This window comes from Elephantulus edwardii, unplaced genomic scaffold, assembly GCF_000299155.1.
Source record: "Elephantulus edwardii isolate Elephantulus edwardi_28Jun2011 unplaced genomic scaffold, EleEdw1.0 scaffold00116, whole genome shotgun sequence".
NCBI classification, from domain to species: domain Eukaryota; kingdom Metazoa; phylum Chordata; class Mammalia; order Macroscelidea; family Macroscelididae; genus Elephantulus; species Elephantulus edwardii.
Window position 1 is genome coordinate 1,487,991 of NW_006399866.1, and position 17,571 is coordinate 1,505,561.

General features: G+C 52.9%; 1 protein-coding gene across 1 annotated transcript in view; it reads right to left on the reverse strand.

The window, feature by feature from the left end:
* ASS1 (argininosuccinate synthase 1) overlaps positions 1–17,571 on the reverse strand; it is a 47,469-nt gene that overhangs the window by 24,491 nt on the left and 5,407 nt on the right. The window contains exons 4-8 of the mRNA XM_006892455.1: positions 13,154–13,210; positions 10,765–10,839; positions 7,524–7,594; positions 6,921–6,951; positions 1,421–1,511 (exon numbers count right to left, since the gene is read on the reverse strand). Coding sequence (XP_006892517.1) covers positions 1,421–1,511; positions 6,921–6,951; positions 7,524–7,594; positions 10,765–10,839; positions 13,154–13,210 — 325 coding nt within the window. The remainder of the gene's footprint in view (positions 1–1,420; positions 1,512–6,920; positions 6,952–7,523; positions 7,595–10,764; positions 10,840–13,153; positions 13,211–17,571) is intronic.

Genomic DNA, 17,571 nt, shown 5'->3' on the forward strand with positions numbered 1-17,571 from the left:
ACACAATGTGGCATGCTCGACTGCTGGCCAAAAGGCTGTGGGCCTTGGAGGCAGTTCGAATCCTCAAGAAAGATGGGTGGTCTCCTTCTACTATGATTTATGGCCTCAGAAACCCGATGCAGGGCTGCTTTGAGTCAGAATTGACTAGATGGCAGTGAGTGAGTGAGAAGATGATGGCGAGCAGGGAGGAAGATGTCCCTGGCTTGGCCAGGGCCTTGGGAAAGGCCCAGGAGAGACAGACCACTCAAGTACAACCGCCCCAGTGTCCTCCCAAAACTCAGCCCTCAACACTCTATGGACCACTAGGGTCTGAGCTACAGCTGACCATGGGCTGTCCCGAGCCTGGGCAGCATTTCACCCCACTAGGCATGAGATTACCGCAGGTAGAGACTGGTTCAGCAGCAGCTGACATCATTCTGCAGAACATTGAGTTGGTGCCCATGAGCCCATTTTACAGATGAGTAGGCCCAGAAGAAGGAAGTCAGTTGGCAAGGTCTCCCCAGCATGAGAGCTCTCTCAGAACCTCTAGCCTCATGGGGAGCCTCTCTCCCTCTGCCCTGCTGCAGCAGGTGGACAGGCCAGTCCCACTGCTTTCTTCCAGCCTGAGGGCGAGATCTAGCATCACCGCCTCCAGGAAGCCTTCCTAATCTGTCTCCAGCCTCCTGAAAAGGCCCTCTCCCCTGACTCACTGAGCCCTCACTCTGAGCCTGAACCTGCTGCTCTTGCTGTTCCCTGGCACATCTTCCTATCCCTTCTTTCTTGCAGGGCAGGATGGGATGCCATCTCAGGCTGTCCCTCCCACCTGGCTCACTCAGGCTAGCAGTGAAGACAAGGAAGCAGGGATGCCCATCCCTGCCCAGGGGAGGAGAAGTGGATGCAGCTGTGGAACCAGAGTTGGGGGTGAGATGGTGAGAAGCTAATGTGGGAGCAACCCAGGCTCTAGTTGCAAGGTCTGAGGGGTTATTGGGACCACTAGCCCTCGCCACTTGCTGGGTGTGAGTAATTCCTTGGTGCCAGAGCCCTGTTGCTGGGTGCTGCCCAGTCAGACCTGATTATCCAATTATGAAAATGAAAATAACAAACACTATTTTATCGCTAGTTTACATGTGTGTAAACTGAGGCCTAGGAAGGCTGGAGGATGTCTCCAACCCCCACGGCTGGCAAGAGTGTCCCTTCAGGGGTTGGAACGTACTTCTCTGAACCTTGTGTGCAACCACTTGAGGTCTCTGCCTTCTTCCTTGGTCTGAACATTTCCATGGATCCCACAGTCTCAGACCAAGAGCAATGAGGTTCCTCTGAATATTCTACCTGAACTCAGGTTTTCAGGCACACAGAGGGCAGTCAGGTGCCCTGGCTCCCAGGCAGGGATGGGAAGGAGCTAGGAATCCCAACCATCAGTGTCCCAAGTTTGAGGACATACCTTTCTTGAACTGGATCTCAAGGATGTCGGGGGTGTTAGGGGCCTTGGCAGGGTCCTGGGTCTTTGTGTAGAGGCCTGGAGGTGCTTGGTTCTGACAAAAGACAGAGAAGTTGGAGAATGGGGTGCCGGAGCCATGAAGCCCATGCCAGTCCCAGTTCCACCTCTGGCACAAATTGGCTCCACTTTCCCCATTCCAGAACAAGGGAACTGCTGGCACAGCCCCGCCAGCTGGCAGGTCCGGCAGGGCCCCCAAGCCCAGCCCCCAGCCAGCCCTGCTTGCCGGGGGCCTGGGAAACAAAGGGCTCAAGAAATCAGACAATTTTTCCCCTCAACTTGATCTCATCTTTTTCTTCGACGCCCCCACAGCTGGAGGTAGAATAGCAGCAGAGGAACAAGTCAGGCAGGAAAAAGTGGGACTTTGGAGGAGCGAGGCGGCATTCTGCGGGCTTCCTGGGAGCCGGCCTGCACGTCCTCGCAGGCGCCGGGAATTGGGGTTTATTCTGCACTGACCGCAAAGCTAATGACTACGCGTGACCTCAGCAGGTGCTCCGGCGAGCAGAGCCGTCCTCGGGGTCCTTGAGGTTAATACTCACAGGCAGAAAAGAGAAGAGCGAAGCAAAAACCCATTTGAAAACACATCAACCTTTATGTATATTTTCTCTTGGGCGTGTTGGAAAATGGGCCTCTTCTGGATGCAGCAGCGGAGGCGCATTTGCTGCCTGGGACGCTCAAAATTCCCTCCCAGCTCCAGAGGCTCCCCCAGACCGTGGCTTGGACACTTGCCACTGTGGGGACGAGGGCCCCTTAGGTCTGACTGCTCAGCCCTTCCTGTGGGCACCCATGGTCCAGCTGCTCCTGCCCATCTCCTGACACCCTGGGCATGGCAGAGTCTGGCATCTTCGGGTCAAGTCCTTTCAAACATTTGCCTGTCACTTTCTATCTACAGTCTCTGTTAAGCTCTTGGCTGTCCTGTTTGGCCTACCAGTGTCACCCCATCCAGAGGAGCAGATGGTGGATGAGCAGAAGTGACTGTAGCTGCAACCGTGAATTCTGGGAGGGCCACGTCTACTTGTTCTCTGTGCGATCCCCCAGTATAAGGCAGGAGATCCACATGGCCCTCAAAACACATCAGGTCAATTTTAGAAGGATGGAAAAGGATCCCCCCCAAAGCTGAGTTAGGACCTCAGACCCGGCACAAGGTCTGGGTAAGATACTCTGCCTCCTTGAATCTCAGTTTTCTCACCTGTAAAATGGGGAGAGTCACAACGGCCTTGGCCATCTTAAAATGCAAATGAATGACAGCTGTTATGCTCTTGTGAGATATGGATATGAGACATACCTAAGATGCAAGGGAAGGCCTGGCACAGACTGTCTCATGTCCCAAAGTGGGTCACCGCTCTAGGGAGGCCCCCTCACCCAGCAAGGGGTGAGGCCTTCAGAAGGGCCTCCAATGGCTCACCTGTAGTCACTTTGGCTGTCAGACCGACTAGGCTGACCAACCATCTCAGAAGACCAGGGAAACCCCGTGAGCCTTTCAGTCCTGGGCAAACTGGGGCAGTTGATCCTCTGAGCTCTGTGTCTGTCCTGAGCCTATGACAGTGCCCCACTGTCCCCAAAGGCTGTGTGATCCAGGACCAGAATCTTTGCTTTGGTTTCCTTCCATGAGGAGAAACAAGAGCTCTTACCAGTGTTAAGCAGAGACCCAAGGATAGAAGGGTGTGATGCCTGTAACAAACTGATGTGAAGCCAAAACCTGAGACACAGCTTGTCTAATTCATCCCCCTCAAAGGGCCCCTCCACCACACTGTGCTCTTCCCCACTGCTGTAATGGGGCCTGAGAGGCAGTGCAACAGGTGGGGCCAGAGAGTCAGCACCATCAGCCATGGATGATGGGACTCGAGACACCCCCAGCAACTCCCAGGCCTTGACAACTCCCTCTTGGCACAGGCAGGCCTGAAAACCCATTTTCAAAGGCAATATGAATAAGGCTAGGGACTACTACTAGACATCTGGTGAACAAGACTCTACTGCCTCCTCCCTGCCTGCCTTCAACTCCCCCAGGGGTCCTGCAGCCCAGGTTTACTCAGTCAAGGGTCTCCATCGGGCCCCTAACTAGAATAGTCGGAGGGCAGAACAGTAAAATGAAGGCAGTCCCCCCCCCCCCACACACACACACACACACCTGCTCTGTGCCTTCCTGTCATTCTCGGTGGTGGGCTTGGCACTTTTTTTCCTTGCCATACTTGCCCCCTCTCATCTGTATTGCTTTTGATGTTGAGAATCCACACAGCAAAGCATACAACTCAACAGTTTCCAGGTGTGCAATTTAGGGACATGGATTATGTTCTCTAAGTTGTACAACCCTGCTCTCCTCCTTTATGGACCTGTTCCTTCCTCATTAGCATAAATTTCGCTAAGGTTCCCATCTAATCTTTCAAGTTGTCATGGTCAGTATGATCCCATAGGGATAGTTTTAAAAGAACGCAAAGCTTGAAAGAGACATTTTTGGAACACAGCTGAACTAGTGCTTGGTTTTAAGCCGACTTCAGGATGAGTCCTTCCATCCATTGTCACTGGCTTTACCCTCAAGCAAAAGTGAGGACCTAAGGAGGTTTGCCTTTGGGAGGAAGTGGGCAGACTTTGGAAGGTACAAGTCCCAGACTCCATGGTGGAAGTCGGAAACAGCTGGTGAGGGGCTTCCTGCACCCTGGCAGGCACCTGACAGCAACGATTAAATAAAATAACTAAATAGAAATAAAACGACATTTGCTTTGCATTCTGAGGTGGGCTCGGGTGCCTGCCTTCTTTTTACTCTCCCTCCTAAAAGCCCAGTTCAAATGACAAATAGTTTGTTGCTGAGTATCAATGCCATCTATTTATCCATCCCAGCGGGAGGGCTCACTTCCAATGTCATCTTTGGTTGAAGGGGGGGCGGGGAGAGGGAAGAGAGTGAAGAAAAAGAGAGAGAGAGAGAGAGAGTTGGGGGTGAGGAGAAAGGGCGAAAGAAAGCATGAAACAGGGCCCGAGAAGAAGAAATTGGAAGCAAATGGCCCATGAACTAAACCATGATGTAGAGGCATGATCGATGCTGCAAATGGTTTATTCATCCATCAGATATGGAGGGGCCGGCAACTGAATGAACTCTTTCACTGTGGGCCGTATGAAGTTAAAGCAAGTAAATTTCTATCTTTCTTCGCATTAGCTGCCTCATTGCCCTTCAATCAGCCCTCACGGAGGCAGAAAATGGCCCAGCCATCTGCCTTCAAACCCTCCCTTCGGTAGGTCTCAGGGATTTTTTTTTTGGAGGGGGCGGGGGGCCCTGTTTCCCTTATGGTCTGTCTCCCTGAGCTCCTCCCCAGGGGGCCAGGGCTGCTCAGGCGGGTGCTTCGCCCATGTGGGGGGGGGGGGGGTGAGAGGCACTCGGCCCCGGATGCTGCCTCCTCACTCCTGGGGTGTGAGAGCTGACCATCAGAGAACAGGGGCTCCAGAAATGGCTAGGATGATCTGAGATTTGGACCCAACGAGGAGCCCCGGGCAGGCTAACTAGAGGCCAGCAGAGTCCCTGCCCAATCGGGCAGTCTGGAAAGCCACGGTTGGAGTGGCTGGACCCACTTTGCTTCTACATAGGAACAAGTTTCTATGCTACCCAACATAGCACAATTTCTCCTGGAGAGATGAGAGGAGTACCTGAGGGGCCCTCTTCCCCCTAAGAAACCTTAACTGGCCTCGGAGGGTAGGACCTCAGGCTCCAAGAGATCTTGCTCTGAGCCGCGGGCAGAGAACTTTGAGTACACATTCAGGTCATCCTCAGCCGCCTGGGAGGTCGGTCCTCTGGTTTTCCTACCTTGTGCATGGGGAAGCAAGGATCAGAGAGGGTGAGTAGTTTGCCCAAGGTTGCACAGCAGTAAGCAGTAGCCCTGGGATTCAGGCCCACGTTTCCTGCCTCTAGTACTTGAGCATTAATTCCATATCCATCCCACCTGCCTCACCTCAAGACTAGTATGGGTGACAGAGTCCTTCCATAACGACAGACACTGGCATGCACTTAAGTGCTCAACACCCTCCTGGAACAGGAGGCTCAAGAGGGGAAAGGACCTGCCTGTGGTCACAAAGGTATCATGAAGCCACAGCCTCTGAGTGCTGCCCAAGGTTAGTGTCAGCCCTGGCCTCAGCTTTGTGCCCCAGGTCCTGAGGGGGTCTGTTCTCAGTGCAGAGAGGGGCCACAGCTCCTGAGAGAGGGGATGTCTAAGGCTCCCAGAATGTTTGGGGCTGGGAGGACACCCTGCTACGAAGTTGCTCTATGCCGATCAACCGTCCCCACCCCCCTTGGTGCTGAATGACTGGATAATTAGGGGTGGCTGGCCTGAGTGTTGTGGGGTCAGCAGAGCATGAACTGGAAAAACTTGTGGCCAGCAGGCAGCAGCCCCGTGAGACCCATCAGTCCCCAGGGGGCAGGGTGCAGGCGCTCCTGAGTGACACGGCTGGGCAGAGCTGATGAGCAGGCGGGGAGGGGGGGTAACACGCCCCTCTGGGGCTGTGGGCAGTGGGGGAACCAGTGGCAGGATCACAACTCCCTGCGATGGGGTGGCCTGGGTACTGTCTCGCTTCCCTGATGAGTAGCTGGTCCACTTAGAGAGTCCCTTCTCTGGGCCTAGTTTTGTCACTCAGAAGCGAGGATACTCATACACCAGGAGCAAGCTGTCACTGCCCTCACTCAAAACACTCAGCATCCTTCCTCCAGCTGCCTTCTGGGTGCGCCAGGCCCAGCACCCCGAGCTCCCTCCCCAGTATACTTCTTCCCTAACTCCAGAAATGCAGTCACCCAATCCCAAATCAGCCATCACTGGTATGGGGCCGAGCCAGGGAAGACACTCCCTCAGGGACAAAGAGATTTCTCTCTTCCCATGAGACATGTTGCCCCTGCTCCCCACCCCACCTCCCTTGGTGGGCAGAGGAGATACAAAGGGGAAATCCCCTGGGGAGAGAAACCCTAAACGCTAAACAAGGCCTGGCTGTGCTGATCTGGGAGCCTGGGATGAGGCTCAGGGCAGGCTGCCTTGGGCGTGGGGCAGAGCCCCAGACAAATGAGTCCCGAAGCTCTGAGCTGTGCCACCTCCCTCCCCCATCAGAATCTGCTGCCGAGGGCTGGTGGGCATAGGCTGGGCACCTCCCCAAAGTGTTTCATCTGCCTAATTGCTTCTTCATTGTCTCACAATGACTCTCTCTCTATTCTGCCCTGAAATATTCCCTTGCCCTATTCATCCCAACAGCAATTAGAAAAAGAATGGGGGGGGGAGGGTACTGTCTTAAAACTCAGCATTGGAAAGGGCAGGCGAAGGGAGGCTGAGCAGGGAGTGGTGGGGAACACAGGCAGGGCTTGGCCCCAGCCTCAGACCCGGCCCCCTGTGAAATTTCAAATTAAGCTACAAATGCATCTGACAGCACAGGCATAGAGCAGGGCTACCAGGGTACACGCAGCGTGGAGGGAATGGGGGATTACCTTGGGGTTCTCCAGGATTCCAGCCTCATAGCTGCAGGAGTAGAAGAAAAAGAGAGTCAGTAGGGAAGAGACACCCTTAATTGTGCTACCATTTCTTCTCTCCCAAAGTCACTCCAATTAGTCCTGCTTAGAACATTCTGGGCCCATCCTAGTTGGCCATGGGAGCTATGGGTTCAAGTAAAAGGTCAAAGCATTTCCTCATTGTTGTAGGGGTGAGGAGGCCCTCTTCTCCCAGGTGCCAATAAGGCCATGAGACCGTCACAGCTGCTGTTCTTTTTGCCTTCACTGATCTTTCTCACAGCCTGGTGGGCACCTTTCCAACCTTGAAGATTTAGCTCAAATGCCCCTTCCTCAGAGAAGTCCTCCTTGATACCTCCCAGCAAGGATAGATCTTTCTCCTACATGTAGTACCATCCTCCATGACAATTAGAGCCAGATACAATGAATTGAGTGGTGGGCCCATGCCTTCCTTTTCTGAGGTTCCACAAGGGCAGGGACTCCACAGTCACATCATGGTGGTGGGAGCACTGCCATCAGATGTTCACCAAGGCTGGCTTGGCTCAGCGGACGGAGCACCACTGTGAGGTGGGCAGAGCCTCTTACCTGATATGCATGAGGTTCTCGTCCATGCTCCATGGGCTCTTGGGGGTGACCGGGATGGGGATTCCGTGTTGCTGTGGGAAAGAAGCACATAGGGTGAATCTGACAAGAGATGCTTTCCCCTACCCCCACCCCTAAGGTCAAGCACAAGCCCAAACATTGGTCTCATTCAGGCAAGAACCTAGACTACCTCCTGGCATCCCCAGCGCTCTGACCACTGGACTGGTGAGGGAGTGAGGGCCTCATCACTAGCTATGACCACACAGAAACCGCAAGGGCTCATGCTGGATGACTGATGTTGAAGGTTCCTTCTCCTCTTCCCAGCTCCAGCTCCTGGATCCTTACCACCCACTTTGTGAGCTGGGATATAGATCAAACCCCCACAAAAACAGCCAGGACAGACCAAGGTGTCTGCCACCAGGAGCAGAGTCACTGAAGGCATCCCCAGAGAAAGAACGAAATGAGAGCTTCTAGCTCATGGCACCTGCTTACTGCCTGTGATCAGCAGATCCCGGCCCAGAACAAGAGCCACACACACCACTCCCCAAACCCTGAAAAGACAATGGCCCAGGAGGGGCCACCTTTTCATCTTTATCACACTCCGGTGCTGATGGTTTTGCTTCCCAGATGAGTCAATCCATTGTTAAAGGAGAAACCCTACCCACCTCAAGTCCTTGGTCTCCAAAGGCTGTCTTTTGGGGGAAGGATGAGCCTTGTTGCCTTGGAAACCGGGGCTACCCTCACTAACACCCAGTGGAGAGGGTGGCCTTGGATGCGTATGGCTTCCCTCAGGAATGGAGTCCCCTCACAGAACTCAAGAGGCATCTGCAGGTGGATTCAAATCACCAACCTTTTGGTTAGTGAGTGATGAGGTGCTTAACTGTCCATACCACCTGAAGATTCTTTATCAGGACAACAGTAGCTAACTGGTCTAGCTGAGGAGCTGGCCATCAAGTCTCCTTGAGACCCTGGTGGTCCCCACCGACCCAACCCAACTCTCCTCTCCCTCCACTCTTAGATTTGAAGTTTCCTCCAGGAGCTGTTGTGCTGCCTTCATCACCACTTTAATATTTTTATTTTAATAAATTGGGCTACAATCTAATTCTTTCTAATTTTTCTCCCCTTAAGCTTTAGTAGGAGACTTACTTCAAGAAAGAGAGAGGAATAAACAAGGAAACCCCAGAATGTGCATACTGTCCCGCGAGCTACACAGGCGAACGAGGCCATCACACTATGCTCAGAGGCTGCTCCATGTTGGCGCCTCATAGGAGGGCAAAAAGTTCGTCCCTGCTCTCTGTGGGCAGAGCTGGCCAGGTGTGCAGACGAGTATGCTGACAACAGAAGCTAGTGTTCTCTGGGCCTTTGGATTGTAGGTGTGTGGTGGCCTAGTGGTAAGGAGCTGCGCTGCTAACCCAAAAGCACTCGGTTCAAATCTCCCAGATGCTCCACCGGAGCAAGATGAGGTATCTCCTCCCACGCTATTTACAGCCTCTGAAAACCCACTGGAGGGTCAGCTATACACCAATTCTAACTCATGATTCCAAGACCAAAGAGATTTGTTCCCCAGCCCCTCTCTGCTCTGAATGCCTCCCAACAAACTAACCGAGGCCAGAAAATAAAGCCTTCTGCATATGGCCCCGCCCACTTGTCAGCTCCCACTTCATATCGTAGCCTGTTTCTCTTAAAATTATCTGTGATGCCAGCCACAAGGATGCGCTGCGCCCGTTCTTCCCTTGGACAATTTATGGGGAGATGGAAAGTGAAGCCAATGTATGGTTTCTTAATACACGTTTCATGGGGCACCTCTCGGTCTTGGTTGCTTACAGGTGGTGAAAGCAGAGGTCTTTAAAGCTCCATTGATTTTTGTCTCGGTTGGCTCAGACCCTGACTGGCTCTGAATTTAGACAAAGCCTCACCACTGCTCAGCTATGCTGGTCATTTGCTTGGTGCAGACACACAGCTTCCCTTCCAGAATGTGTTCACATTCTCCAGAGAGCAGTGTGTGTGCGTGTGTGGGACAGAGAGGTAGCGAGAAAAAGAGACAGGAAAGAGAAGGAGAGAAGAGGCCAAGAGAATAAGACTACTTGGCAAACTTTCCTCATGTAAAGGTTATCTGGGATAGGAGCTGAGCAAAGGGCCTTTCTGCAAATCTGGGAAGGACAGCGACAACACTGTGAAAATGAATTCTTTCCAGAAAGATCAGCTGTTTTTGTTTAGAGACTATCAACACTGAACCTATTAGTTAGCCCTGTTCCTCTCTTTAACTACGATTCAGGACAGGAGCAAATAGATGGGGAAGGGGCTCCAAGTTATTATCCTTTAAGATGAAACACACTTCATATTCATATCAAGGAGATGAGGCGGGGTGTGTGTGGGGGGTCTACTCGCCAACCTCGGCTCTCTTAATAGCTCTGCTATTTGACAATTTGTTTGGCAACATATGGGCTTGCTCTTGTAAACTCCCCTCTTAATAATAAAACAACAGATGGTGGAGAAGATCTTTCCTCCCTGCTCTCCAGGCCTTAATGGGATGCTGGCGGCAGGGGCCGGGCTGTGTCCCCGCCACGTCCCCTGCCACGCGGCACCTTGGCTATGGCAAGAGCTCACAGCCAGCCCTGGTGACTGCTATTTAAAAACCTGAGCAATTTTCTGGTGTGTGCACCGACTTGCTTTTTCCTCCGTCTGATTGATTGAGGCTGTTTGTCAAGAGCTGCCATGGAGTCGCTAAAAAGAAAGGTACCCTGGAGAGCGGCTAAGGATCTTGATGCAAAACTTCTAATATGTTTTATTGCAACTTGTACTTCAAAAGGGCTGCTATGACAAAAGACTTTGTCTTCCACGGCCCCTTGGAGTGCCTACCTGTTCCCGGGAGAGGGCTGGGGACAATTAGCCGCCAGGGAATTGAGGTCCTATGCAGAGAACAGCCTCTCACACTCCCCCGGCTGTCCCCCCACCTGAGTGACACGCGGCAGAGGTGGGGAGCAGGGCTCTGGTCTCCATTTCCTCAGAGACTGAGGACTTCCCTCGGAGCTGACCGATGCAGGCCAAGGATCAAGCAGATGACCACACCTCTGAGGGACTCACCCAGGGAGACAACAGGTGCCACTGAGGTGGTGGGGACAGGGGCTTAGCCTGCTGTCACATGACATCTGTCCTGGACTTGGCCTTGGTGAGACAACCCTGAGCAGGGAGGTGGAAGGAGCGGGCAGTGGGCAGGGATAGTCACTGTGTCACTCAGCCATACCTTCGCATACTCCATCAGATCATTGCGGCCCTTGAACCGGTTGTAGAACTCCGGCATCCTCCAGGGGGCGATCACCTGGGCACAGAACAAGGAGTTAGGTTGGAGGCCCAGGTGCAGGCTTCTCTGGGCCCTGGGACGGCCGAGCTGGCCTCTGGAAGAGGCGGGAAGCTCCAGTGGCCGGCCACTGGAGGTCTCCTGCTGTGACTTTAGAGATGATGCAGACCACGGGTGGCGTTGGGAGTGGGGTATAGAGAAAGAGGGCCCCATTAAGCAGGAAAGGGGTACAGAGGGATGACTGTGGAGAGGCCCAGAACCAGGGCAGAATGGTAGTGTGTTTCCAGGTGGGTCTCTGCACTCTGTGCTCAACCAGGATGTGAAAGTTTAAAATGGATGTGTCTCAAGGTCCTGCCCAATGCTCTTGAATGAAGGACTAGGACTCTCACGTGCTGGTGACTAAGAGTCTAGGGAGCTGCCACCTCCCAGGCCAGTCCTGCTCCCCAACATTGGGGCCCAGAGACCCCTCACTTCTCTAGCTCTTATTCTTCTTGCACCTCACAGCTACTCTAGGTAGTGGCAGGAGTCCACACCCAAACGGAGACTTGTCTCATTCCACATGGGAACTTCAGGATGCAGGAACAATTCCCTGAGGGGACAGCATCCCTCTTCCCTGAAGCTCACCAAACCTTTGCCAACAACTTCAGTGGAGGGGGAGGTCAGAAATGGAGAAACTGGTTTGATTTTGGGGCTGTGGCATTCACCAGGGTGAGTGATACCACAGAAGGGTCAATTTCTCTCCCACCTTCCCAAGCCTGAAATGGGCAGTTGCTGGCCCAAGCTCCACACTGGGAACTGCCAATGGCCCCATCTCAGTCCCTGAGCTTGGCCTCCTCAGACAAAGGCCCAGAAATCGGACACCCTGGCCCCCAAAGCTGCTGTGGGAACTGGGGGAAGGGCCCCTGATGCCCGCCTGTAGCAAGTCAACAAGCGGCTACTGTCCAGGGCTTCTCACAGCCTGGCGTTTGGGGTCAAAACAGCTCATTAGAGCTCATTATTGCTCACCTCCAGGCCACTCCCCTCCCCCCACAGCAGCCGGTTGGTTAAAGGGCAGAGAAAGACGGTTCATTTAAAAGGGAAAAGAAAAAAAAATTAAAGCCCTTTGGGGTGCAGGATCTTAGCTCTGGCCCAAAGTGGCCTGCTATGCCTCAGAGGAGCTGGCACGTCAGGCCTGTGTCCACCATGGTCAGTCTATGTGGCCACTGAGACTGTGAAATGTAACGAGTCCTGATGGAGACATGCTGCAAGGGTCAAAGACACACCAGATTCCCAAGATTTAGTGCAAAAAGGGACATTTAATGCAAAATTTCTCACAAAGGACTATTTTATATTCACTGCGTGTGGAATGATGTTTTAGATGTATTACATTAGTACATTATTAAAATAAATGTCATCTGTTTGTTCCTATATACATTTATTAATGTAATGAGTTGAAATGTTACACTGTTTCTGGGCTTATTTTTGTACCTGCTTTCTGTTCCTATCGCTCAGTACTGATCTAGATCGGAAACTATTGCACCTGCTTTCTGTTCCTATCGCTCAGTACTGATCTAGATCGGGAACTATATTGCCTTCTTGGTTGTACCCTGTCACTGGGCCTGAGGCACCCAGTCAATACTGGATGGATGGATGGATGGATGGATGGATGGATGGATGGATGAAGCAGAATAGATCTATGGACAGACTAATGTATGTAGCTGCCGGCTGGCTGGGTGGATGGATGGATGAACGGGGTAGAATGGATAGATGGACGGATAGATAGGAAGATGAACAGATGTATATGCATGATGACGGATGGATAATGGGTGGACAGGTGAATGGACACAGGTAGAAAGAAACCCAAGGATAGGATGGTAGGGGCAGAAAAGATTAGTTGTCAGTAGACAGTACTGAATGGGCTCTCACTCCCTATGATCCTGGTTAATCTCACCTCAGGAAAGGGTCAGAGATACTGGGAATAAGGACACAGGCAGCCTGGATGAAACCAGGCAATGGAGGAAAGGGTATGAGTAGTCCAGAAATCAGTCTGACCTTGGCCAGGAACTTTACTGACCTGCACCAAGGAGTCTGCATCTGGGGAAATCAAGGGTATTGCTGAAGGGCAGCAGTGTTCTCCCACTGTTCAGTGCCCAAGACCCCCAAACAGCTGAACCATCACACTGGGAATGGTGTTCTCCTCAGCATGTGTGAGTAAAGGCAGCTTACCCAGATGTGATCTTCCCAGGTATTCTCAATGCCATCTTAAAATCCCAGAGATGAGAGCTTTTGGCATACACTGATGTTGTCCTCTAGAACCTCCTAGAATCACCCAATGAGGGGAAGAACAACATCTTACCTTAATCTGTGGGGCCAGCGAGTAGCAGGTGAGCTCAAACCGGACCTGATCATTTCCCTGAAACACAGAACAGAGAACTCAGTCACAGGAGGGAGTTGCGGGTGAGGGGTGCGCACAGCATCCTGAGGGCCACTCAGGCCTGGCCACAAGGTGCCTCACACCTGGATCTCTTGTCCAGCCTCACGGTTTTCAGTGGAGGGCATCTATTACTGGCCCATTTTACTGAGAGTAAAATATCAGGCCCTGAGCCAAGCAGTGAGGGGACTGGGGCCTCAGTCCCTGTGCCAGCCACACAGACAGTGCTTTCATTCATCTGTTCATGGAGAGAGCCTGGCCCCTCCTCTGGGAGCACAGGCAAGATAGCTTTCTCTGAGAAGGTGAGTAACCTGGTCTTATCCCACAGGTACAGTCAGGATTTGAACCCAGAACTTCTTATGTATACAGTCATGTCACATGTGTAGGCGAGGTGCCTAGTGGTCCAGTGTGTTGAGCTGTGAAATGTCATGTGTGAGTGCGTGTGTGGGAATGTGGTAAGAAGACCTGTGTGGACACCGAGGTAGGCATGTCGGGCACATGTACGTAAACATATGGCCAAGTGTAGCATGTGCACAGTGGCAGAGTAGGGCAGAGAGTAGGAATGTGCTGGGGTGTCTCTGCACACACACGGGAGGTGCATAGGGGTGTATGTGTACGGGGACATGTGTGTGCAGGGAACATGCACACTCCCATTTTGTACCCTTGGGCAGAGGCACATCAGGATATAGTAGGTGTGACAAGTGCCCTGGGCACCACTTGAGGTGGGTCCTGTGAGCAATTTTCTATTGGGCATCGCAGTTTTCTTCACTAGCTGTGAGCAATCATCCACGGTGAGAGGCCCAGCTCTGCTCCTTCTCTGGCCGCTCACATGCCTAGCACTACCTGCTGGGCTTGGCCACCGCCCTGCTCTGGCCTAGAGGACACGGGTCACTTCAGGGATGGGCCCCACAATCATAGAATTGGGATTCTATTGCTTCTCTGAAGGTGCCCTGGTTGCACTGTAACTAAAGCACTCGGCTGTTCACCTAAGGGTCAGTGGTTCAAACCCACCGACCACTCTGGACCAATCTGAGGGAGAACAAAGTCGCAGTCTGCTTCCTTGAAGATTGCCAGCCTTGGAAATGCTGAGGCGTGTCTATTTTCTCTTACAGAGTCTTCACAAGTGGCAATCAACTCAACAGCAGTAGAGAAGAGGGCGGGTTTTCTGAGCCTCAGTTTCCCTCTACATGGCTCAGTGGGGGTGGAAGATGAAATCAGGTGATCACTGAAGCCCTTTGCATCTTTGCACCTCTCTTCACAGACAGGGAAACTGAGGCCCAGAAGAGGAAATGGACAGACCCAAAGGCACACAGTGTGGCAGAGCCAGCACAGGCCAGGTAACCCCACTCTCTGCCCCACAGAGCACACTCTGTCCTCAGCTGTAAAATGGGGACACCCCACTGAGACATGAGCATTATCTGAGACAATGACAGTGAGGGCCAAGGGGAGCACAGGCCTCTGCCAGCAGCACTGGCCCCTCGCTCCCTGGAGAGAAATGGCGGCAGTGTCCTCCTGCTTCCCGACCGCTCAGTGCGCAGGGAGACTTAAGCGCTGTGGAAATAACAGAGGGACCTTCTGCCTACTGTGAAAACTGCATGGGCGCAGTGAGGCGGCGGCGGGAATAACATGTTATTTTCCAGAGTCTTGTCAGGCGACGCGGAAACACAGGTTTCAGCCCTTCTCGGTGGAGCTGGAACAGTGGCGTCATGGCGGCTCCTCTCCAGCATTTCCTGCTGGACGGGATCAGGCACCACTGTGACACCAACCTAGCTCCTTCCATGAGCATCGGCTCCATCTGTGAGGCCCAGATAAACCCATGAGCCCTATCTCCATCCATAAGCCCCAGCTCCACCTATGAGCCCTATCTCCATCCATGAGTACCAGCTCCACTTGTAAGCCCGGCTCCATTCGTGAGCACCACCTCTATCCATGAGCATTGTCTATGAGCTCCAGTCCTTCCGTGAGCACCGGCTGCATCAGTGGGCCCTAGCTCCTTCCATGGGCCCCAGCTCTATCTGTGAATACTTGTTCCATTCATGAGCATCAGCTCCATCCATGAGCCTCAGCTCCATCTATGAGCCCCAGCTACATCCGTGAGCCCCAGCTCCGTCCATGAGCCCCAGCTCCATCTGTGAGCACTGGTTCCATTCATGAGCTTCAGCTCCATCTATGAGTCCCAGCTACGTCCATGAGCCCCAGCTCCATCTATGAGCCCCAGCTCATTTAGTGAGCCCCAGCTCCGTTCGTGAGCCCCAGCTCCGTTTGTGAGCCCCAGCTCCGTTCGTGAGCCCCAGCTCCGTTCGTGAGCCCCAGCTCTGTTCGTGAGCCCCAGCTCCGTCTGTGAGGCCCAGCTCTGTCCGTGAGCACTATGATGAGTACACAGAGCACCACTCAGGGCAAGGATGAGTTTTAACCCTTTTGACAAATGAGTAAAATGAGGCTCAGAGAGGTGAAGTAATTTGCTTAGGGTCACACAGCCACCAGATAATTGGCCCACATTCATGTCAGTGGGCCCTGCTCTGCATCTAACTGACACATTGAATCCTCACAGCCCCAAGGGGGCAGGTTCCATGATGACCCCCTTCTCTTGGGACCAGTACTGAGGCCTGGAGCAATGATGCATCCCAGCTCCTGCCGTGATGGCTGCTAGGCTGAAAAGCAGGCTCCCGATGCTCACATACTGAACAACCTGACTCTCCCCTCACCCGACGTCTCCTTTTCCACCTCCTCTCCCTCCACAGCTTCATGTTTCCCCAACACAAAAGCACCGTGTGCTTCCGCGGGGCCCCTCCATGGAGACCCCCATCTGTTCAGCAGTCAGAGACCCTCTCAGTTTGGTTCAAACTCTTCCCCAGACAGAAGCCAAGGGCCCTGTTTGGTCCTTCCTCTCCCTGGCCCCAGCCCGCCAAGCCCCTCTAACCATGTGGGTGGGGAGGAGTCACACGTGTTTCACACAGATGTGTCCACATGTTGAGACATGCACAGATGTGTCTAAGTGCAGTGGCAGCACCCACCAGACTTGTCTGGGGTTTTGTTTTTTTTTTCTTTTTTGGAGAGGGGGTTCTTCCATCTGTTCCTGGGATGGTCATACAGATGGTGCCATACACAAAACACCTTCTCCCCTACAAGTCACCAAGACCCTCAGGCTCATATTTCTGGGCCCTTCATCCAAATCTAGGCGGCGAATAATTGCCTTGGGCTAGCTCTCCCCAGTTTCTGTACATCTCTTCCTGCATGAGGTGGGTTCAGGCCACAGCGCCACGTATGCTGTCTGTACCCACGGGCCTGGGTGCACCTGGGACAGAGGTGCCTCTTGCCTTTCAGCCTCTGCAGGTGCTCCTCCTGCTGCCTGCATAGCCTTTTCTGACTTTCCAACACTGGCAAACTTGCTCTTCCTGCATGTCCTAGGATCAGCCTCCCTGACTTCCTGTGGGCGCCCATTAAGCCTATCCTGGGAGGGCCTGTGTCCAGAGGAATGAAGGCAATATCTGTGTGACTGGCACACGGACCGGGGACCGGGGCTCTGGTTTCCTCACTGCCTGGCTCAGGGGCTGGCATCCCCCTACAGGCTGCACTGGGCCTCCTCTGTACCTGTAGGGAAGTCACCCAACTACACAGTGCCCTGTGATGGCGGGCTCTCTTGCTGTCACTGGGGTCCACCTGCAGAAAATGCTGCAGGGCACGCGGGGACTTCCACAAGGACCATAAAGAAGGGAAAAGTGAGGCCCTGGATAACGACCTGACTATCACTAGAGTGACTTGCAGAGTGTGTTCCTCTCAGAGACAAAGATCCATAGGGCAAAAGTATAGCATAGAACATCCTGGGTGGCAGCCAATGCTGTAGCCACCTTCCCTTACAGCCACTTTGGGGAGAGAAGGTCTCAGGCCTCAAATCTGAGCCTCTCGTGCCCTCTGGTGGCCTAATTGAGAAGCTACACACACAACCGTTAATGAGTCCCAAAGCACAGGATAGAATCTGGGGGTGTGGCATCTCACTTAGGATCATTAGAGCGCCCTAAGCCACACACCCATCTGTCCTAAATGCCATCTTCAGCCTTGACAACATCATAAAGAATAACCTTCTCTAGGTAGGTACTGACTGGAAGAGATCGATATTTGTTCCTATCCCAAAGAAAGGTGACCCAACAGAATCTCACTGATTTCACATGCAAGCAAGATTTTACTGAAAATTGTCCAAAAACGACTGGAACAGCACATCAACAGAGAACTACCAGAAGTCCAGGATGGGTTTAGAAGGGGTCATGGTACTAGAGATATTGTAGCTGATGTTAGATGGATCGTGGCTAAAAGCAGGGAATACCAGAGGAATGTCTATCTGTGTT